The sequence below is a fragment of the Schistocerca cancellata genome, chromosome 1 (genome assembly GCF_023864275.1).
Source record: "Schistocerca cancellata isolate TAMUIC-IGC-003103 chromosome 1, iqSchCanc2.1, whole genome shotgun sequence".
In the NCBI taxonomy this organism is placed as follows: Eukaryota; Metazoa; Arthropoda; class Insecta; order Orthoptera; family Acrididae; genus Schistocerca; species Schistocerca cancellata.
Window position 1 is genome coordinate 416,994,062 of NC_064626.1, and position 25,439 is coordinate 417,019,500.

Below are 25,439 nucleotides of genomic sequence, written 5' to 3' on the forward strand. Positions count from 1 at the left end.
GCATGTTCCTAAAATATGGAATCATAGTTTGGAGGCTAGAGGCTATGCTCTCACGTCACGTGACATACCTGAATTCCAATTGATGGCTTAAGTGTACATATCCGGCAGCTTTTATGTCACCAGTGTCACTTCACCTTAAAATATTTTTGCTTCTTGTGCACTAATATGTAATTTTGAGTTTCTGGGTGTGACACTCTGAATGTATTCTCAAAAAGACGCATTTAGAATTATAATTTATTATGTAGCATGTCAGGAAACTGGCTTACTAGATCGCATATTACCCCAAATGTGCTACTTTTAATTACACTTTTTCACTGCTGAAAAAAAATCAAATCATTACCAAATTCAATATTTTTTGGTAGTATATTTTCCCTCCTTTCAAAAATGTTCATTTATGAAATCCCACTGTATCGTAAACTTTTATTCTAAAGTGAAACCACCACCTTGTTTGTTTGTCTTTTGTCAATTTCATTTGTATTCATTGCTTACTATGACGACTTACTTGCATACGTCCTTACTTGCTTGCTATGGCAATTTCAAAATTATTGTTGTTGTTATTATTATTATTATTATTATTATTATTATTATTGTGGGACTCAAAAGATCCCCACAGGTATCAATTAACATGTTGTCTTGCTGAGGCATCGACACTTTTCCCAAGCCTGATCACCAAAGCCAGCCCCCCCCCCCCCCCCCCCAAAAAAAAATCACTTTATGCACGACTGGGCACAACGATCATGAATGCTGCATCCACCTGCTGCTTCATGCCCACTGAAACCACCATTCTGGACAACTGCCAGGAAGCTACTATCTCTCATGGCCTATGTATGCTGAAATACCATGGCAGTAAATGATTGTCATATACTCATCTGTGGTGCATTGTGTTACCACATTCGGCATACCTCAGCGATATTATGCTTGCACCTGTTACACTTGCAACAAACAACGCAATGTAAAAAAATATGGTACAAACAGTAGAATTTCAGAGCCTCAAATGTTGCCACACTGCTACCACGTAATTTCACAGATTTGCTCTTTTGTCTTTATCGAATGAAACATCTCAGCATTTCAAACAAATAATATAAATAGATGTGTGGTGTCTGTTCTGTCTGCTATGTCCTCCATTGTTGATTTATTCCAATGCCTGCAGATGGCAAAATGTCCTGATTTCTCTTAATCAGATAAATAAATATTATAATGCATATATAAAAAAATATCCAGTAATTATATGCAGAAAATCAGAAAGATCCATATGGAAAAGCTTTACAGTAAAAGTGGAACAAATATACTGTTAAAATTCTGTTACATGTGATGCTACTGCCATTGGCACTGTATGTTGCATTACCAATGGTGCATGCTGCACTCCACTGAGGGTACCCGAGCTTATCAAGACACAAACAGTTTTATTTTGTTGACTGTACATACAAAGTTTTGGATTTTGCCTCAATTTCTGAATGCAGTGATGAATAGGCTGGTGCTGTTAAGCTGAGAGAGGAATAACATAAAAGAGTACAAACTATAAGTTTCATAATTTTTCACTGAATGTCAACATATAAGAAACAATAGGTAAATACTGGATAAGAAAAACAACATGATCTGCACATTTTTCAACAAGGGAGGTCAATAGTGTGGCTATAGCTCCCGAGGCTAGAAGCCATTCTCCATTACAAATAATACTGATGTAGTGAATAGAGGATGCAGAGGAGGATATAAAATCATGCATGTGCAATGTAGTCAAGTGAAACCTTCAGAAAAAAAGCCTGTACCTTCCAAAGGTGTGGTAGAAGATTTTATTTTTTTAACTCGTTCATATTGTTGGAAAGGTTAGAAAACCAAGTTTTGCCAACAAAATTTCTCTTGGGAAAACTTTCTGCAGTCAAAAAACTTCGAAAATTTTGGGCTTTTTTCAGTTTTTTCAAAATATCTCAGTTTCATTTGCTCCTATCGCTTTGACGTCTGTTTTCTTTTTTAAAGAGCACAAAATTCTCTATAAATTTTATTCTTACCATTTTTTCCTACTCCCAGTATCTAAGGCGCTACAGTGCATCAAAAAATACCAATTTTTCAAATTTAGAGCAAAGTGACAAATTACCTAATTTTTGAACACTGTTATTTCAGTTTCTATTTGTGTAGTATAAACATATTACTCATCATGTTATTCACTGGAATTTACCATCTCACTCTGCTGCAGGGCCAGGACAAACAGCATCATATTCAGTAACTACGAACACATTCAAGTCGGATTGCGTGCAGTTTATTTGTGTTACAATATGTAATACGATTGCATGCAGGTACCGTACATTTTCTACAGTTGATTGACGTTAATGATCAGTTATAAGAAAAGGATGTAGGAATTGTTCTTTAGCGGACAAAAGCGTATTTATTCTTTGGCGGGCGGGCGGAAGGCAATTATCTTATCAATAGCCCAAAGCTATGTTTCTTGCCTGCAATGTCATTTTGGATCTCAATTTGCTACTGTATTTGATGGGTATCCATGTGAGGGAGACAAATGTAGCACAAAGAGTGCTGAGAGGATTCGTAGGTCCAAAAAACATTCTTCGGTTGACGTGGTTGAATCAGAGATGGTGAACCATGTCCCTCAGGACAAGTTCTTGTACAACAAATGAAACAAGATGCATTTAATCACACTTCTTACAAAGGAATTTCTGGAGTGCACCAGGCACAAGAAGATGCTGACGTTATGATTGTAACATCTGCCATTTCAAGAACCAAAGATTTTGGAAGTGTTATTGTAGGAGAAGGTGCTGACCTGCTTGTGCTCATGATCGGTTTGGGGCAAGGCATTGAAAACTTATTTTTCTTAAAGCCAGGAAGAGGAAATGCAGAAGACAAGTGGTTTTCCACTGCATCTTACAAGTTTGACAGTGAATATATTCTGTTCACTCACGCCTTTAACAGATGTGATACAACATCCACTTTTTTTGGTCAAGGCAAAATTAAGTGCTGCAATATTGTTGCGAAAAATGAACACCTAACCTCAGCGATTTGCACGTTCAATAAACCACATGCTACCCGTGAAGAAATAACAACAGCAAGAGAACAGGTTACTATCACATTGTATAATGGAGGTGTCAGCAGTTCCCACACACTAGACCATTTGCGGTACCAGTTATTTGCCAAGTCTGCCACAAAAAGCAAACTGAATCTTGCACGGTTGCCACCTACACAGGATGCTGCACAACATCATTCGTTGCAGACTTACCAACAAGTCCAAAGTTGGATGGGAAACTGGAAACCTCCTGAGAAATGGGGCTGGAATCACAGTGACCACGATCCAATACCTGTTATAATGAGGCAAGATCCAGCACCTAAAGCACTTCTTCACATTGTTTCACGCTCATGCAAGCTGAACTGTGGCGGAGCCTGCTCCTGCAGAAAAGCGGGTTTGAAATGTTCTTCAATTTGCAAGAAATGTATTGGGGTAGTGAAGATGATGATATGGAGGATGTTGAAGAAACTGCTGATGAAATCAACGAACTTGCTGAGGCTGACTCGCTGTTTAAAGAAGAGGTCAATCTGGGATCAGCTCTACGCACAGACCCTGAATCCTTATCTCAAGGTATTTCTGGTGACACTGAGGAACCTGGCCCATCAAAACATTGGAAGTGATGCTCATATCTGTCTCAAGTGCACTAAAGTGCGATATTACAAGTATTACACACCCAGAACTGTCAACATTTTTTAGTAACTGACAATGCATTTCAATTGTAATAAAGCTACATATTTTTAATGTCAACTGTGTGGCTTTTATACACAAGAATAATTACCTACCTAATTAGGTTGCCTATTGCAGCTAATAATAGTTCAGTTTCCTGAGACAATTTATTGATTTTGTGTGTGTGTGTGTGTGTGTGTGTGTGTGTGTGTGTGTGTGTGTGTGTCTTAATGATGTATTTTTATATTTATAGTTTTACAAATACCAGGGCTGAGGTGGCCCATAGTGAACTTCAGGTAGTGATGTAAGAATCACACTAGTTGGGTGCCCAGCAATCCTCATGTTGCATACAGAGAAATTGAATACCTGAAAGTGAGGTGGTAAATTCCAACATATAACATGATGTATAATGTATTTATACTACACAAACAGAAACTGAAAAAATAGTGTTCAAAAATAAGGTATCTTGCCACTATGTTCAAAATTTGAAAACTTGGTATTTTTTGAGGCGCTGTAGCGCCTTAGATATTGGGAGTAGAAAAAATGGCAAGAATCAAATTTGTAGAGAATTTTGTGCACTTTAAAAAAGAAATAGACATTAAAGCGATAGGAGAAAAAAAAAAAGACATGTTTTGGAAAAAGGCCGAAATTTTCCAAGTTTTTTGACTGCAGAAAGTTTTCCCAAACGAAATTTTGTTGGCAGAACTCGGTTTTCTAATCTTTCCAACCATATGAACAAGTTGAAAAAATAAACTCTTCTACTCCACCTTTTGCAAGGTATATCTGCTATTTGACTGGACTAATGAATGATGACTGGCACAAAGCCAATTTTAAAACTTTAACTATCCTATTTTTAGTAAACACTCAGATACATCATGTGTGTCTCCTGAGAGACATTTTTTTCATAATTCTGTTGACATTTCACTTTTGTGATGTGTAGATAGAGTCAGAGCAAAAAAGTACTGCTTATCAAGTACCGTATTTACTCGAATCTAAGCCGCACTTTTTTTCCGGTTTTTGTAATCCAAAAAACCGCCTGCGGCTTAGAATCGAGTGCAAAGCAAGCGGAAGTTCTGAAAAATGTTGATAGGTGCCGCCACAACTAACTTCTGCCGTCGAATATATGTAGCGCTACACAGGCATCCTTTGTACGCACAAAGATAAATACTGGCGCCAAACCTCTGCGTCAGTAAATAAAATTTTAAAAAAAATTGGAAGACGAGTTTTTTTTCTCCGCCCGAGTTTCGACCACTGCTTTTTCATACATTATCCAACGAAGTAAATACAAATTCCGTATTGTTCATCTTCGAATTTCAATGTACTGCGAAAATCCGACTGGTAATACTGGGATTTTTGTCAATATGGCCAACTCTACGTTCTGAATTTTTTCCTACCTGTGAGAAGAGATGGTTGCTAATAGGAACCTGATGAAATGTGAATCACATACAGTATTCTCTTCACCATAAGAATAATACGAATATAAACATTTTGCCATGTATTCTTTCGTGTTTGCTTCTATCTCGTTTAAATCCTGTCTGCCAAATAAACTACGAAACTAGAGTGAGACAACAGCAAACGCGGAAGAATATACGTATCGTGTCATGTTTATATCCGTATTACTCTTATGCCTAATAGCGATACAGTCAGAAATGAAGCACGGCAACTGACTAGATTTTTAAATCTAAGATGACTAATTTCTGTGCAGAATTTGATGTACTAAAGAAGCGGCCGCAAAGAGTTTCAAACGGAGAAAAATTTTCGCCAAACTCTCGTTCAGAACATGTTCTATCATACGCAGTCTATTATTTGGTTCTTGTTGATCATTATCAAAGAAAGCAGCAGTGTAAGTAACAACAAATAGCAGTCTATTGCCATTGTTTCGCTAATGAGACGATTCCTCTCTTTTTTTAATTGTAGGAGGCGGTAGCGCGCACAAAAGCAAGCCATGCCGCGAGCAGCGACAGGCCGTAAACACGCACTATCGAATGCGTCAAACAATGCATGACACAGCATAGTAATGCATTTTCTGCTTAGAGTGACTGACGTAAACACCTATAACATAGAAAACGGCACTTATCAGATCAAAGCAAAATAAGCAATCGATTCAAACCAGACGAAGCACGTGAAAAAGGAAGGGTATCCGTATAAATACGGACGGAGCGCCTGACGCATAGCAATGGCTACCTGGTAAAGCGTAACTGCTAAGCTTTCGACTCGAACCAATCTACTGTAGCTGTATCGTCATTCATTCGACCTAAATTGTGTCTCATATTACAATGGACCAACTTTGTTTCGATTTGGAGGTGCGGCCTAAAACTTCTCTCTCCCCTTGAATTTCGAGTCTCAAATTTCAGGTGCGGCTTAGATTTGGGATTTTTTTTTTTCCCTTTATTTCGAGTCTCATTTTTCAGGTGCGGCTTAGATTCGAGTGCGGCTTAGATTCGAGTAAATACGGTATCTCAAGTAATGTCCAGAGTTTGCAGAAGTGTCTGTTTATTGTTAGAAACTTTTTTTAATATCAAATGTTATGTGAGGATTTGATGGAGGAGTCCCAAATTAGTCTAGTGCCATTTTCAAATTAAAAAATATGTGTTAAAAGTAATGCATGGTGGCAGAAGAGTGGCAGTATGGCATGGGCCAGTACTCAAGTCAGGGCAAGTCCAGCAAGCTAAGGTGTGCCAATACAAGTACCAGTGGACATAAAAGCTGGTTGTGACACAATGTGCTGTCCCAGTAGCGTTAGTCAAGATGAGAAGTTGCACACTAAATATACGAGGGCTATCCACAAAGTACATTACGTTTTGGAATTAAAAATAAATAAAGTCTTGGAAATTTTTTTTTATTATATACAGATGAAAGCCACACTTAAATACTACTTTTCTACATAGTTGCCATTTAAATTAAGGCACTTATCGTAGCGATGGACGAGCTTGGAAATTTCTTCGTCGTAAAATTCGGCCGCCTGCGCCTTCAACCACGTGGTTACCTCTTTTGGGACAGAAAAGGTGTGATTTTTTTATTTTTGTGGATTTCCTGGAAAGAGGCACTACAATGAACTCTCAAAGGTATTGCCAAACTCTGCACAACCTCAGAAGAGCAATACAAAACAAGCGCAGAGGAAAGTTGGGCTCAAAGATCTTGCTGATTCACGACAACGCCCGGGCCCACACGGCAAATGCCACTCGTGAAGTTCTCGAATCTTTTAAGTGGGATTTATTTCCTCATCCGCCGTACAGTCCCGACCTGGCACCGAGTGACTTCCACTTATTCCCAGCAATGAAGAAGTGGTTGGCTATGCAGCGTTTTGATGACGACGCACAGCTTCAAGATGAGGTAACCACGTGGTTGAAGGCGCAGGCGGACGAATTTTACGACGAAGGGATTTCCAAGCTCGTCCATCGCTACGATAAGTGCCTTAATTTAAATGGCAACTATGTAGAAAAGTAGTATATAAGTGTGGCTTTCATCTGTATATAATAAAAAAAATTTCCAATACTTTATTTATTTTTAATTCCAAAATGTAATGTACTTTGTAGATAGCCCTTGTGCAAAGAAAAAGCAGAAATCAATAGCAGAGTAATTAACAATTAATAATATTGACAGAAGAGAAATCAGCACTAAAGATGAACTGATGACAAGAAGGCCTTCACTTTTTAGCAGCAGTATAAACTCGCCGTCAGCAGATAGCGTAACAACCTCTGATAAACTAACTCCCTATGTAAAATGCTGACAGGTATATACTTTCAGAAAGTTTATGAAGCGCAGCTATCTGAGCAGCTGGTACACAATCTGATGGAGAAAGAGGTGACAGTTTACCAAGGAAGTAGAAGATGCTCAAAACCAGTGGAACATTATTCTACTCTATAACTATTTTGTGGCAGAGAAAAAATTAGCTGTATTCCTTATAACATTTACCGAATTTTCCATCATGCTTGACTGAACATGATAACAATATTAAATAGGAAATTCATCCTAATGTTCTACAAAATTATGTTTATTTGATCATGAACTGGCTTAGAGCTTAAATATATATAATACTGCAGAACATTAGGAAGTGTTTCCTATTTAGTATAGCTATATTCCTAATAACTAGGCAAGTTCTTCCATGATATACAATGATTGTATTTTCCATTCACGTGGTGGCAAAGACGTTTTTAACATACTAAATTTAACACTTGTTAAAGCACAATGAAATTACTTGATGGGTGTTTACCCAAAGAAGATAGTATCATAACGCATTACATACACTTAACAAGAGAGATTGAAAAAGGCATTAAGAGGTTGGGAACACACACACACACACACACACACACACACACACACACACACACACAAAGCATACGCATGCACAACCGGGTAAACTGTTTGCCACATATACTACCTGAAAGGTGTATCCAAAATAAGCTACACAGAAGTACTCACTACTACATTAATTGTCAACTATTTTAAACTGTGAAATCTAAATTTGTACAACTTAACAATGATTTTTCACAATTAAAAAAAAAAGAGCTTCTCAGACTCACCCAACTTTGGTGAAAAGTTTTCCTTGCACATTCAGGTAACTAATAACAAATCTCTTGTTAACCTGAAACACATTAATGACAAACTGAGTTTATCTGTCTACTTAGCACTTCAGCATTTTGTTCATTATAACTAACATAATCTGAGGCACAATCCCAATTTGAATAATCTAATGACACCGTTTTCTTAAAAGAAGAAAGAATAAAATCATCTAAAATTACGAGTACTGTACTTAACTCTCAGTAGTCAATAAAAGTGACGAAAGTCATGAAAGTTATGAACTATTGTTGGAAATTTCATTTGCTTCACAATCATTACTGTTCCACATTCAATGGTCTCAAAACAACTTACATCACACTAATGGGCTCTCAGTGGCAATCACTGGTACAACCAAAATGTGAAGATTGGTTTTTCCTCATTATTATCCTTGAGCCATGTATGCCACACCACACTGCACACTGTTCTCCATGGTAGCCTCCAAAATGCATAGATAAACTATTAATACTCTAAAACAGGGCATCCCAACCTTTTCAGCTGGCGGACCCTTTCTTCAGTCGAAAATCCATGGCGGACCCCTAGTCAATCAAGAGCACAGAAACTCCAAATTTCAGAGCGAAACCCATGGGAACTGAAAGCTTCTTAATGCAGGTGCCATGTTCCCAATGAACGACCACCCCCCCCCCCTCGAAGTATCAATAGTCTTTTGTTTAGAGATGAATGAAAACAACTTGAAATTAACGATCCAATTGGAATTCTCACTGTAGCCAGACACTTACTAGTGGATTTACTCCCTTTGTTCAACACACTATATCTTGATTAAAATTACTTGGTAATTGAAATTTCACATGATGGACCTGTCTTCCTCCAAGAGCAATCAACGTCACGTCCAAACTGTTCACTGTTGACAAGCTGTCGCTTATGGTCTATTCACTTCCACTATTTGGCTACTGTTATGTAAGGAACATGCATATTTTGTAACAGTCGTGTGTGTGTGTGTGTGTGTGTGTGTGTGTGTGTGTGTTTTCGCGTGAAATCCGAAGAAAAATGTTCAAATGTATGTAAAGTCTTCCTTTGATCGTCCTCCCTCCTCATTCATTTCAACTGGAAACTTCCCTTGTGAAGGCGATGGAGAAACTGCACCCTTCTTCAGTGATCCTGACTTCAGCCACCGATTCATGTTAGAAGTAATAAACTGGTCAAAAATCGAGTTATGAAATAGGTAGTGCACTGACAAGGCGAGTTTAACATTTAATGATGCCTGGCGCCACATACATGCCAGCGAGCGCTGTGATTGGTTGGCAAAGCTCGCTCCACGCATGCGTAAAAGGTTTCAGCGCATCTAGCGCCGTATGCCGGCACACAAACGACCCCCATATTGTTGCAAAACAGTCGATCAGAGAAGCCGCATTCTCCGGCACTAAGCTGTGTATACGTTCTCACTTAGGAACCGCAAAGGCTGTTTGGGGATATGACCTGAAGTAAAAGTACACGTTTTTCACACAAAAAAGAAAAATAAATAGTGATGAATTTGATTTTCACATTTTTATTCATAATTTTACTCATTATTTTACACGATTTGGTGAAAGGTGGCCGCGGACCCCCTAGAAAGAGCCGGCGGATCCCTAAGGGGTCCGCGGACCACAGGTTAGGAAGCCCTGCTCTAAAACATTGTCTTTTCAAGTTGAAATTCTCTCCCATTTTATGTCGTTTAAATTTATACAATTCTATGGATGAATATGAAACAAACTATTACTCAGCTCATTACAACATATCATCTTTCACTACACAAACAGATGACACCTGCAGCACATGAATGATCGATGTTATCACCTAACAAATGTGCTGTGTTTCTGGATGTAACTATTTTGATCCTTTGGAAGCATTTTCATCAATTGAATTTAAATTATTACACATTAATATGTATATGGAACTAACTGCTATTAGACAAAGAAATTGAGACATTCTGCAGCAGTCATCCTACAAAAGCGAGAGAGAAATATTTCCACCTCAACATCAGAATAAACTAGTAGGTAACATTACAAATTAGCTGCAGACGCAAACTGTAGACAGTACAGTTCAGTAACGTGGCAACAACATGTACCATTTCTGCTCTGTATCTTCTTGTTATCCTGGTAGCTTCTAGAAGAATATATGCTGCCTTACAAAAAGAGTGAAGCACCCAGAAGAGGAGGTGGAGGAGGAAGAGGAAGAAACAAAATTGAAATTCACAGACTGAGGGGTATGTGAAGTTATTACAATACTGACTCAAACTGAGAAAGAATTGGCAGTATGAGCCCAATTATCAGTATGACATTATAGCCCCTCCAGTCTGGATGAATGTGGTGATTCAGTACGGAAGTGTGTCATGAAGTAGTGTATCCTCTCATGAGGCAAGCCAGCCCACAATTGTTGTAATTGGTCCTTCATATCCTGGATACTAGCACTGGGATGGGCTTGACATCTGAGCTGGTGCCAATCATGTTATATCGGTGACAGATCTGGGGACCTTGGGCCACAGGAATACTTCACCATCATGCACAAAGTTCATAGACACATGTGCCATGTGTGGAGAGCATTGCTATGTTGAAAAATGGCTGAGAGGTAACACAAGACAGCTATAGGATGTCTGAGACATACCAGTGAGCGATCAGAGTTCCCTCAATCACTAACCTGAAGTCATAATCAAAGGGTCATACAAATAAAACAGATATTGTACTTTATTTTCAGAGAAAATTCTCAGGTTTTCATGAGGTAAGAGTGTCAGGAAACATCTTTCACCAGAAATGTTCTCAGCTTGAGTAAAGGGGTGTGGGGCAGTGGCTCAGCACAAATAGCTTCTCTGATTTCATATGAAAAAATCTAAAGAAGTGGAGAAAATTCTCAGATTTTGTACGAAAAAACCTAGAGAAATTTCTCAAAAGTAGAGAACATTCTCCACTTTCCCAATGGACTTCACAGCTTACTTCAAGCTGAGTAAGTTCTGTTGAGATTTTTAGTAAAAATGGGAGAATTTATGTTGTCCTAAAGGCAAAAAAGGACATATGTAGGGCCGAAGACATGATGACAAGAGGAACTGTAATAGTTTATAATATACAGGTTTAACAGCAAAAACATTATTTGGCTAGCAAATAATTTCTTTCCCAAAAATTATGAAAGAAAGGGGGCATGACTTTGAAGAAGTGAAAATGAAAACATTTTTGCTCTGCTACTTAGCAGACCCAAGTTTTCAGACTGGTGTAGGAGAATACTTAGGTATACACCAGGCAATTGTGTCATTTACATTTATAGATGTTCACTATGCTACCCAAAAAGCGCTTCTTTAGATACAATTTCCCAGAAATGTTGGAGAACTAGAAACAGTAATACTTAAATGGCACTCAAGGTGTCAGTTTCCATGTGTGCTGGGGCTCTTGATTGTACACACATACCGATTACAAAACATGGAGACAAATATATTAACTGAAAGGTCCTTTCTAGTATCAATGTGCAGGCAAGTAATGAAATTTTTACTAATGTTAATGCTTCATGGCCTGGGTCTGTGCTGGAGTCTAGTATATATAGATGCCAGATACTAAGATAGGGCCAGTATAATGCTTTTTATTTTAGGAGATTAAGGGTATGGCATCTCACCATGGTTAAGGACAAAATTCCATACTCCACAAATGCCTCGTGAGAGGGTCTACAGTAGACTTCAGCATGGCAGAATGAAGCTGTTTTGGAAAATTCAATGGAGGAGATGATTCTTTCATTAGACAACTACATTGACAGTGATGCTTTAAGCATCTGTCACACAGATGACTGTGAAGTCAGTGGAGTTTTTGCATTATCACCACAGAAGTGAAACATAGGCAGATTTAGCTGTTGATAGGCAGATTTAGCTGTTGCTTGGAGTGTGTAGTTTACAACTGTAAGTAGCTACATAATAAAATTATAATGTCGTAGATTTTGAAATTTTAATAATGCCGTATCAGTAACTAATTACAAATGAGCTTCATCTCAGGAATTCAGTCTGTCTCACATAAAATAAATTTTGCTGCAATACTGAGATAATGTTTTTTTCTATTACTTTTAATCATTTCCTCTTACTGGTTGGCCTATTTAAGATACATTTTTCCAAAGCACAAATCTCATTTTTTGTTATGTTGGAAATACACAGGCAGATCAGAAAAATTAAGGAACCAGTAATTACAAATCTACCTTCTGTTTCTTCCAACAAAACCACATGAGCAACTGCTTAGTAGTTGACTATAACAGAATTCCGGTTTGGAGTAGAAGAAAATGTTATGTACTCTTAAGACTTCATTCACATAATATGTTCATTTAACTTCAATAACAAAAAAGTTTCCTGCATGTCAAAAATTCAGTAACATCAGCAGATAAAACATTTTTGTTAACTGTCTGTACAGTATATTGTCTTAATAACTTGGTACCTCACACAAAACTAAAATCAAAACATAGTGCAACACTTAAAGGACACAGTGATGCCAATTCCATAGCTGCACATTGTATAGTTTGCCTGTTTGAGTGAGTTGACTGAAATGTAAGATTACACATGTGTCCTATGCCATATGTGGCACTCAACACATACCAGGAACTTTCTCAAGAAGGATAGGAGATAGTGGGAAAGATACTTCTGGTTACAGAATGTGTTTGGAATTTTTGATTCACATGAAGTTTTGAACTTTCTTAGAGAATGTTCTTTTGCTCTGAGAATCATCTCCAGGGAATGTTCTCCTTTTTTACTCATACAGCCAAGTAGCTCCCCACACCATGATACCAACAGTGCCGCTCCAAAACTTTGGAAGAATGGGACTTTTCCACTGCAATTCATTGTTGAACACAATGCAGTATCATTCATCAGCAGTCTACACTTCACAGTCACAGAACCACTCCAAACACAATCGTTTGTGCTATGCTAACACCAGCCTAAGAACATGGAACAGTAATGCCCTAGTTCACCTGCTACTAGTTGCTGACCAATGGTGCAGGATGATATGGATGTAGCACAGAGCTTATTACTTGTTCTCGGACAGCTGACAAACATTTGAAGGGGTTACAACTTGCACAGTGCACAATACAGTGACCCTCCACTGTTATGGTCAGATGTGGCCAACTGGAACCTTGACAACACATTATGCATTACCCAGGCTACTGTCTCATCCAAATGCCCCACAAATCAGGATATTGCACAATTCGACCAACTGGTCAAATTAAGATCCACAATGATACCCCTTTCACACAGTCAAGTGCTGACAACACTGTCTCACACAAGTGTGCGTATCTCCACTGTCCTTTACAGTGATCCCTCAATCTGATGCTGTTAGTCCCCTTTTTTTTATACACCATACCAGGTCTGGTAACAAAACTAAATATGAGTAAAACTAAAGCACTTGCCATTTTACATGTCACAGAGGACTGCAACTCAATTCATTTACATATTCGCTGATGGTGCATACATGTATGGAGTTACACTGACATCCAACCACGTCTTCTGGGTGCTTCACATTTTTGCCAGGCAGTGTATACACATTAATGAAAATATTTATAGGCTGCAAAGTCAACATGAAAATGGCACGCAAGATAAATTATTTCTCATTATCCTGTATATAATTTAGTTACTAAACTAAAATAAATTGCTAGGTTGTAGAATACTATGAGCATTTTATTTATTAGTTGTATTATCTACATCTGGGTCAGAAAATGGTTATGAAATATATCATGGCTCTGGCTCTGAGCACTATGGGACTTAACATCTGTGGTCATCAGTCCCCTAGAACTTAGAACTACTTAAACCTAACTAACCTAAGGACATCACACACATCCATGCCTGAGGCAGGATTCAAATATATCATGATTAACTAACCTCAACACTAGAAAGCGCAGCAAGTTCCTCTTCCTCACTGTCAGGTACAAGACCACAACTATTGCCTGCAGAAGTAGTCACATGGACACGACGACGACGTCCTTCTGGATGAATCCAAACTTCTCGCCGTATACCAGCTCCTTCCTTTTCTTTCATACGCTCACGCTGTTTCTGCTCACGTTCTTCTCGTCTTCGGCGCTCAGTTTGCTCAAACTGCGAAAAGAAAGAATCTCCGTCACACTGTAATAATGGACCTATACATTCCCATCAAACCACAAGCAGTTATATTATAACAAAAAGAAGTAGATTGGGCATAAATACACAACATTTCAAATATAAATGTACAAACAACAAACTTTAATGGAGAAATCAAGCAAATGATATCAAAGTCTGACAAAGCAGCAAGTTTTTCCATATGTTAAGAAGAATCTTCCCAAAATGAAAGAAACACAAAAAGAAAGCTGCTACATATCGTGCAACTCGGACTTACCCTTGTACACCACTCTGACCGCAAAGCAAGAATTAATCTTACTGGTGGTCCTATTTATTTATTTGTATGGGACACACGCCACTGCTATATTGAATAATGACACTATTTAGTCATGCTTGTAATGCCAAATCAAAGCTTTTCTGTGTTACGTGAAGAGACATATTTCAGTTTCTCTGGTTTTGGAGTTCAGTTTCCATATTTTGAAATATATGCTTGTGACAGCCAGGTAATCTTTATGTACAAAGAGTTACTGTCCATAGTATCACCCGCAAGGCTAAGTAGCATTTCTCTACAATTTGGTACATCTGGCAAGGGAAGGGCGCAGGATGGGAATCAACAATATGGCTCGAACAGCATGCTTCTCTCACCCGAGCAGTGTGAAGGATACCCCCCAATAATTTTCAAGTCTGTGGTCAAGCACCTGCTAGGCTTCAATTCCCGTAGATACCCTCCATTTTTTCATTCCTTGCTAAATTAAAGTATTAAATATTAAGTTAAATGTTTAACAATTCAACTTATATCAGTATAATTAATATATTTAATTTAGTTAAGATTACTTTAATTTCCTTAATTAATTTACTTAAATGGATGAAGTTTTGAATGAAAGAATTCCAAAAATTCAAGCAATTATCTTCTTTTTATTTATAACTAGAAGGTATATTACATTTTTTGGGTGATAATCACTAAATAAATATTTAAAACAAGTATTGTTCACATTATCCACATTTTATGAGAGCAGTTTTGAGCAAAAACATATATGCTTCAGTGGAAAGCACACTTCATTGAAATTTTCAAATGAAGATTTTTCTTCTCTCTATTTTGATGCATACAAAGCAATTCGTATTGCTGAGGAGAAAAAAGCAGCACTGAATTGATGTGGCACGATCAAACACAATCAAATTGCATCTTCTCTTGATGATAATTCTCACAGTGACTGTGGAAATTCAGGGGCACTTTGTAGTCTTCAAATACATTTTTGACTTTGCAACAAAAATATACTTCGTAGAGGTGAACCAAAAGAGTACATTTGGGTGCAACAATCTTCATAGCACACATTACTTTGTCTTCCTCATTGATGAATGTATCATCATACAATGTCAAATCTGATTGGTCTCCCCACGAATCCAGCAACAGAAGGAATTTATTGCAGCAATGTATGGCTTTAATGTTGTTTCCAAGAATTTTGCATAGAACTCTTTTGTTAGTTTTCCTGACTTGGAGAAAGCAACAACGATATTCTACAATATTACAAAAAGGATAGATTGCTACTCATCACATGGAGAAGAGGTTGAGTCACAGATAGGCACAAGGAAAAGACATGCAAGCAAGCACAACTCATATACACATGATCACTGCCTCTGGCAACTGAGGCAGGACTGTAGGCAACTGTATCTGATGGGAGAAGCAATCAGTGAGTGGTGGGGGTAAGGACGACACAGGGACAGGGAAGGGATAGCAGGGAAAGAAGGTGGGAGTGGGTAGTACCCTTGTGACAGCTTGCAGGGACATGGCAGGGAAAGTTAGCACTGCTAGGTGCTGCCGGGAGGTTTGAGTGGTGTCAGGAGGGGGGGGGGGCAAAGCAGAAAAGTAGACAAGGGGAAAAGAACAGAAAGTTAATTGCTGGAATAGAAGACCGTGTAGTCCTCGAGTGAGATCAGGGAAGGGAATAGTTGGGTGCAGGACTGGGTGAGGTGTGGCGAGGGGATTAGGGGAACGTACAACGGATTTCAGAAAGAGTTCCAACCTGTGAAATTCAGAAAAGCTCATGTTTGTAGGAAGAATCCAGATGGCACAGGCTGTGAAGCAGTCACTAAAATGAACAACATTGTGTTGGGCAGCATCCTCAGCAACTGGTTGGCTTAGCTGTGGACTGACTGAAGTAGGTAGTAGCGGGAGGATGTATGGGACGGGTCTGTTGCAGGGATATGAGAAGTGGGGAAAGGGGTTCGGAACAGGGAGCAGAACAGGGACAGACAAGGATATCACATAGGTTTGGTAGGTTGCCGCCGAATACTGCTGTGGGAAAAGTGGCAAGGGGTGGGTGATATATTCCTCATTTCAGGACATAACAAGTGGTCCCTGACAGATAATATGATTTAGTTGCTCCAGCCCTCAGTGGTACTGAGGCACGAAGGGAGTGCTCCTTTGTGACCACATGGTGCAAATCTGGGACATGGTACGTAACTGGAGAGACAAGGCACAGGAGTTCTGTACAAGGTTGGGAGAGCAATTACAGTCTGCGAAGGCCTCAGTGAGGCCCTTGGTACATTTGGGGAAGGACTGCTCATCACTACAGATGCGATAGATATGGGTCGCTAGGATGTATGAAAGGGACTTCTTGGTATGGAATGGGTAGCAGTTTTCGAAGTGAAGATGTGCTGGTGGTTAATAGATTTTATATGGGCAGAGATACTCATGTAGCCATCTTTGAAGTAGAGGTCAACATCAAGGAAAGTGCCTTGTTGGGTTGAGGAGGACCAGGTGAAGTGTATGGAGGAGAAGATGTCGAACTTCTGAAGAAATGTGGGTAGGGTGTCCTCCATTCACTTCACCTGGTCCTTATCAACTCCATCAACCACCTTCCTCAACGTTAACATCCACCTAAAAGACACCTACATCAGTACCTCTGTCCATATAAAACCTACTAACCACCTGCAACACCTCCAGTTTAACAGTCTACTCACCTATGGACACTGCATTGTAGTGATCAGCATTCCCTCTCCAAATATACTCATGGTCTCACTGTGGCCTTCACATGCCAAAATTAGCCTCCCAATCTCATACAGAAACAGATCTCCTATGCCTAGTCTCTCCCATCACCTAGCATCCCCCACATTCCTACCATCTAGCCACAAAAGAGCACTTCCTGCATGACTCAGTACCACCCAGCACTTGAGCACATGAATCACATTCTCTGCATGGGTTTTGAATACCTGTCAGCGTGCCCTGAAATGAGGCATATCCTACCCACATTATTTCCCTGCCCTCCTGCAGTGGTATTCCGTCACCAATGAAACTTAAACAATATCCTTGCCCATCCCAACTCCATCCCTACTCCCAACTCTTTGCCTCATGGCTCACATCCCTGCAATAGACCTAAATTCAAGACCTATCCCATAACATCCTCCTGCCAGTAGCAACTCAAGTCCGATCACGATCATCGATTCCATCAAAGGTAGGGCTAACTATGAAAGCTGTCATGCAATCTACAAACTAAGCTGCAACCACTGTGATGCTTTCTTCACAGGTATGAAAACCAACAGGCATTCTGTCCACATAAATGGCTACCACCAAACTATGGCATGAGACAGCTGGACTAACCAGTTGCCTAACACAAACTGCTTGACTTCAATGACAGCCTGCACCATCTGGATCCTTCTTTCCAACATCAGCTTTTCTGAATTGCGCAGGTGGGAACTCTTCGTGCAATGCATCCTACATTCCCATAACCCCTCTCCCCCCTTGGTCTCAGCCTTCACTACTACAACTACACATGAAATGTATTCATAGTTGTGAATATGGACAACCATCATGTGTATAATGGAATGACCCTGTCCTTCACCCACCTATCCCCTTCCCTGCTCCCACTCCAATACCACACAGCCCTCTATTCCATCAACACACCTACAGCTATTTCTGCTACCCTCACCTTCACCCTCACCCCCCCCCCCCATCACCCCCACCCCTCCCCTCAACCTCCTGATTGCACTTAGCAGCCATCTCTGTCCCCACCATCCTGCTGCATGCTCCCACAAGCAGCACTACATCCTTCCTCCATCTCGACACCCCAGTCTCACCGCCAACAGATTGCTTCCCCCCATCAGATTACAGCTCAGCCTCAGTGGACTGAGGCAGAGGTCATGAGAGAGAGTTATGCTTGTGCAAATGTGTGTGCATTTTCTACTTCAGAAGAAAGCCTTTTGACTGAAAGCTGAAATGTGTAGCAGTCTTTTTGTTGTGCCTGTCTGTGTCTCAACAGCTCATCTATATGCTGAGTAGCTATCTATTGTTTTCATAACATTATCGTCACGCCATCCTGGATTTTCCATTGTTTGATTTTGCATAATGAAACATTATTATGGTCTTCTTTTAATGTCTGTACAGTGCCAGCAACTTGAGGGCCAAATTTATTGGCGAGTTCCTGCATAGATAAAAATACAAGGGATAACAGGTCCCCTGAAGCAGTTAAACTATACTGTGCTATGCTGTGCAAGAGTGGGTGGTTTTGTAAAGGTTGAGATTTTTTCACCAAAATGATCTTTGCGGCTTTGTGATAAAGTGACCTGTTAAATGTTGATTCATACTGGCATCCAATCTGGTCAATGTTAATTATATAATCAGGGCTGTGGCTTGGCACTGAGTGCCTTGTCTGTATACAAGTTTTTCTGCCACTTCCACAGTTTCTTACTTCTCTGCTGCTACGACAGTTTCTCCCAAAGTTGTAACATCATGTTTGCTGATGTATTTGGCGATATTTCTCTACAGAATGTTAACATTTGAAGCTTTTTACCTAGGTATCACTAGCAATAACCTGTAATTTTTCTGATACAAATATGGCAATGTGGATGCCACTGTCCACTGCAATTTTCTCATAGCTACTTGTTCACAACTGTATCGTGCATCCTGAAATCTTTCCCATGTTCAGAGTAGTTTAATGCAATGTTATCATTTAGTTCCACATTGTTCTATTTCCATCCTTCAAATTTGAAGATAATCTTTTGATTTCAAAATTGGGAACCTCAATTTTAATCTATTTTGGATGAGCATCTGCAAAATCAATGACCATCTTCTCATCAGCCACAGACATCAATGCCCAAGAGGAGGTCACTGAGGTATATTTTTTAGGAGCATGATCATTGTCACCCACATCTGTGCTTGAAGAAGGAAACTGTTACAAATGAGATAGGAATGCATACAGTATTAGTGTGTCCAGGCCGAAAGACAGGGGAGGGGGGAGTTAGTTTCTTTTAGTGGTACATGTGAGTTTACTTGTTACTTGCTTGTTGAGCCTATAAACAAACAAGAGTTAACACAATCAGGCTAATCATTACCAAACTAAGGGTTAACACTTCCTTCTGCCGACCTCTTCAGCTGTGATAGAGCCTATATCTGTACCTGGCTACGCCTTACAATCTAATATCTGACTGACTGATATAATCCAACACATACCTTCCTGTGTCTCCTGGCCTTCCCTATGCAGACCACCACCCCTTGAGATTTTCAAATGTCTTACTCCTCTCTCATTTCTATTATTGAGCCTGCATTCTCCTGTAGCTCTTTCTTCTATTCCTTATACTTACAGCAGTTAAATGTGTCAAGATTATTAAATTTTTATACTTCTTCAAATACTGAATGACCTGCTCAGTTTCCTTATATACTCTCACTACTGGACAGTAACTCTGGAGCAGCTCATGTGACTTTTCATATATGAAGAGTGAAATAGTTTTAATGAGACTGCCTGCATTTCGAAGGAAGTATTTCTCATTGTTATTAGTAGGCAACTGTTTTCCAACTTTTAACGGTGTCCTTATTCTCTGTTAATTTTAATCAAAATCAACATACTCGCTAGCATAGGTGAGCTGTTAATTACTGGTGTCTGACAAAAGAAACGAGACCAATGCTGCAAATCTGTGAACTGACAAATAATTTGTATTAGTGATGACTATCTTCAAAGTAAGGCCATTTCTAGTACACATATGTCTGCAATTATTACTTTCATTGTTAAAATATTTCTCTATGTTGCTTACTTTCAAGACATGCAAGTGCTCTGAGATTTGTACCTTTTGGTAGAGTGTGAGAACACATTTGTAATAAACTGCTTTCCACTGTCACTTGATCAATCAATTTGAATGGAACGTATCACAGCAAAAGAATGTATCTGGAAGTCAAAAAACAATTGAACACTAATATATGACAAATAATTCCTTGGTAAGGTAACCACTCTTGTTGTTTTGCCTTGAGACATACAGAGTCAGTAGTAACATTTGCAGAAATATTGTGCTTAATTTATGTCACAGGGTGTACACGCAGACAAGGAGAAAAAATTCCTGGATTTTTCCCGGATCTCCTGGTTAAAAATACATTTTCTCGCGGGTGAAAATACGCTTTTGCCACGTTAAGTGACAGTGTACTTTCCCTCAGATCTGTAAAACGTATCCTTTGATAGGATATGGTTCTATACAGCATTGTAGAATTTCCAAGCACTTAAGAAAATCATACTCAGAGGGAAAAAACAAGGTTTTGGAGTGATCTTTGATGTGCAGCAACATGTACGCTGCATATTTTTGTATTACAAAAGTATAAATTCTAATTCCACCACCAGCAAAAGTTAATGGTTTAAAGTAATATACACAGTGTTGCTACAAGAGAAGCAAAGCTTTCGCATATAATATTTGTCTCGAAGATTAATAATCTACAAGAGAAGCTAAGCTTTCACTTATAATGTTGATCTGTTTAGCGCATGTTACACTTTAAGATACATCACACAAATACGCCAGCAAAATTTTTAATACTGACATAAAGCTCATATCTTCTGGGCTCGAAATTCTTCTGAATGGCTCGTCATCAAAGAGTTGGTTTTTAAAAGAGACAAAACACACTGTGATTTAAGAAATCCATCGTACATTCTCGCACATAGTTCATCTTGCGTAAAAGGAAATTTACTTTGAAAATAACACTTTCCGAACAACAACTCGAAATATTTTCCCATGACCTGTTAGAAATAGATTCATTTCAGCAGTTGTCAGATAGCGCCAGATAAGAGGCGTCACCACGCTTGCGCAGCTAAGGTGATGAAGGAAGCCCGTATGTTCGTACGTGTAAAACATTAGAAGATCTTACATTATGTCATAAAAGAAACAGGACTTCAGAAGATACTCCAAGAACGTCAGAATTTCGTGAACCATACTAAAATGCATAGTTCGCCTTACAGTGCACATTCGTATGTCCAGATTCTCAATGACGTAGGCCTCAACCAGATACGAAGCTTTTCAGTGTGGTTTTCGGGATGTACATTTTCTTGGAGTACCAGTACTGTATTATCTCATGTTTGGTTCTTTATTATGGCATAATGACACACGTGCTAGAAGATGAAAACATGCACTTGAAATGCAGCAAACAGTTGAAACTAGCAAATAGTGAGGAATAAATTGACTGCCTCAGCAGGAAAGCTTAATAAAAGCCAAATTTATTTATCAAACTGACAAAAATAACTTCATTGTTCTGCAAGGCGATTAATACTTGGCAGCCAGAAAGGTGGAAATAAAATAAAATCTGAAACTAGTAACACAGTTTACCCTTCCGTAATTATGAGACTGTATTTTAATTCACTTCATAGCTCCCAGCCACAGAAATCCGTTTTGTTTTCATTTGATGTGAGAGCAGTAAATGAAGAGGAAACAATAAAAGATATATCTTCGAGGATATGTAAGACACATTATTTGGTCTTAAGTGTGCAGTGAGGTGCCACACACCTTCAAACAAGATTGTTGTACTGCACATCACTGTATTTCGCTCTGTGGAAATCAAACATGTATATTTTGTAATGGATGCCATCAAACTATTTCTGGACAGTGGAAATTAACTGTGGCGCCTCTCCTGCTCCCAGTCGGCCGGTTTGACATCCTGCCCTGCCCTGCCTCCCCCCCCCCCCTCCCCCACCGCCCTATAACTAACTAACTCACTCTCTCACTCTCTCTCTCTCTCTCTCTCTTTGTAAAAAGACCCTTGCAATTAATACTGGATAGGATTATTTGTAACCAGGAGAACAACAACTCTTCAGAAAAACTGGACTCTTTATTGCCTATTAGCTAATAACTTGCTCTTCTGTGCGACATAAAATTAAATATAGGACACCTAAAACCAGTAAAGACAAGAGACAAGCAAGACAGTACACGTTTTTTCAATCCTTAGGTCCTAGCGATTTTTTTCTCTAATCTTGCTACAGCTTTACATGGCATTCTTTCCTTTCTGCTAAAGGACTATTACCTTATCAAAGTTCTTCAAACCTTTTGCTACATGAATAATAGAAATGTCGTTGTCTAATACTGAGAAAGCTGTTAATACAAATAGTACCCAAGCCTGGTGTGGTTTCTTGATCTGATTACGTCTATTTTGTCACTGTGTGCCGGAGAAAACAAAATAGGCCTTTCTAATATTTCAGCAATTTTAACACACACCAAATAAGCAAGACTGTTTTGGCAATAATGATCATTTTTATAATACGTCAGAATATAATTTACGAAGTACCAACACGAAATACCTATTTGGCCTACTACAAGCAAAAAGCTTTACATTAGGATTGTTGGTTGGTTGGTTTGGGGAAGGAGACCAGACAGCGTGGTCATCGGTCTCATCGGATTAGGGAAGGATTGGGAAGGACATCGGCCATGCCCTTTCAAAGGAACCATCCCGGCATTTGCCTGGAGTGATTTAGGGAAAGCACGGAAAACCTAAATCAGGATGGCCGGATGCGGGATTGAACCGTCGTCCTCCCGAATGCAAGTCCAGTGTTGAACCACTGCGTTTTAGGTTAGGAAATCAATTTCACATTTCATTCATATGCTCCAGTTTCTCATGCAAGAGACCAAAAAGTGGTAGAATGAAATTTTTGTATAAATTTGAAATCATCATATTCCCTCATAATTTGTGTGATGTCCCCGTTTCTTCTCCTTCCTTATTCTAACAAACAGTCTTGTTATCACTAATTCTGTAACTATTCCTACCACTGTCAACACTCATTGTCCAGTTAACTTCACTAACCCTGCCACAATCACCGGTTCAGTTATCCATTGATGATTCTCCGGTTAGCCGTTATTATGTGTTCGTACAATGCGTTTTCCGCGCTACTCCCAGAATGGAACTTACGCGGCTGCTAGCCGGGGACTACAACTGGCCCTGTCTCATGTAGTGATCTGGCCAAAAGATTTCTGTCAGAATTTCACTTTCTTGGATACACCAAGAAGATAATACATAATCTTTCTTATCTATTAATCGTTTATTTCTGCTCTGGTAGTCTGAATCTATGGATTTCGCTAATAATTATAACAACGCTGCACATTCGCAAACCGAATCAACCACATAAACAAGCAGCACTTGGCATTCACCGGTTCGGCTTTATTCCGCTCAGCTCGTATAGCCCCGTCCCATTTTGTCTGCAGGAAAGTTTATTTCTAGATGTGACGAGGATTCCCATGGCAGAGACATCACGTACACTATGCACGCATTCAAAAATCAACTTATAATTCATTCAGAAATCAACTTAGAATGTGTTCAAAAACCAGCAGGGATATGTTTCAAAATCATATGAATAATTGATAGACCGATGTGTGCTGGATGCTAGGTGCTTTGTGAAACAAAGTTTTCTTTCTCCCCTCTCAAGAATATGAATTTGCCCCCTCCCCCGAAACTGCTGCCTGGTTCAGATAGCCCGGTTTGCCCTCACTCCCCACTAGATCTGGGCCTGCTGCACACACGTGAATCTGGCAGTTTGGGCGCACCAGTAAAATTTTTCCAGGTACCATGTGGTTGGTTGCTGCTACTGCTGCTTACATAGCCAACAGCCACATTTCTGTAGCCAGAAGCGGGAGAAGGTACTACTCATATGCGACTCAACTGCGTGTGTGCAAGAGCCCGCTCATAACTGATTAAATGAATCTAATGTAAACAGTTGTGACGTCACGCCCATCGCGAAGGCAATTTGTTGTTATGAAGCATTGCATAGTCTTCCGAAAGCCTTTGACACATTTTGCTGTTGGCAGACACTTGTACGAGCACTGTGTTATTTTATATGGTGCATTTCCTTTGCAATTCAAGTTTTATTTTCGTATTTTTCTCTCGTTCATGTTTTAATGCTGCAGTATTATTCTGCAGTAGCGGGATACAGTAATATCCTTTGTTAGAGTAATGGTTCTTACCAGTCAAAATTTAAAAAACTTAACTGAAAACTAAAACAACGAAAAATTCCCGGATTTTTCCCAGTTTTCTCCCGGATGAAAAAATTCCCGGGTTTTTCCCGGATCTCATACACCCTGTGTCTTATTTGATGCCTCCCACACTGCCTCATTTGATCCGACCTGACCCAACCCAATCCTACACCATTTGACCCAAGCCCAAAATCGTGTAGCACATTCCAGATTCCCTGTTATGGTCATCTGACTGGTTGGTTGTCTTGGGTGGGGGTGAGGAGTGCAAAGGGACCAAACTGCTAGGTCATCTGTCCCTCATTCCTATAAAACAAGTCTACGAGGGAAAGAATAAAATAAACAATACTTACTGCGCAAAACCTGGAGAAAAGAAAAACCAAAAGAACTACAAAAGGGCAACTAACACTACAATGGGCAAAATAAGACAAGAAAACCACAGAGAGATGCAAGAAAGAGGCAGAAGGAAGAGAGCAGATGATCGTGGCCGGTTGATCACCAGGGAAGGGGGGGGGGGGGGGGGATAAGCCACCCAGTCTGCAACACATTAAAAACCTCCAGCCTAAAAGCACTACAGTAGAGAACACAGACTGACAAAGGACATATGCTAAAACTTAATAGAACAATAACTCCCCACCCGCACCTCACGTACAGAACATAAAACTAAATCAGCCAATGAGACACTATCAGCTAAAATTAATGGTAGCGAGACCAGTAACTGAAGATTCTGTCACAGGGGAACCAAAGTAGAACAGTGCAATGGAATGTGGGCCACTGTCAACTGGCCACTGCACTGACACTTGGGTGGGTCTTCATGGCAGAGGAGGTAGCTGTGGGTCAGCAAAGCATGGCCAATGAGGAACCGGTAGAGGACCACAGAGTCACTGCGAGAAGCCCACATGGAGGACTTCCACTCATCCGTAGTCTGGAGGACTTCCACTCATCCGTAGTGTCCTTTATGGCATGCAG

General features: G+C 39.6%; 1 protein-coding gene across 1 annotated transcript in view; it reads right to left on the reverse strand.

Moving 5' to 3' along the window:
- LOC126175843 (telomerase-binding protein EST1A) overlaps window positions 1-25,439 on the reverse strand; it is a 328,328-nt gene that overhangs the window by 121,570 nt on the left and 181,319 nt on the right. The window contains exons 12-13 of the mRNA XM_049922850.1: window positions 14,061-14,273; window positions 8,200-8,261 (exon numbers count right to left, since the gene is read on the reverse strand). Of these exons, the coding sequence (XP_049778807.1) occupies window positions 8,200-8,261; window positions 14,061-14,273 (275 nt within the window). The remainder of the gene's footprint in view (window positions 1-8,199; window positions 8,262-14,060; window positions 14,274-25,439) is intronic.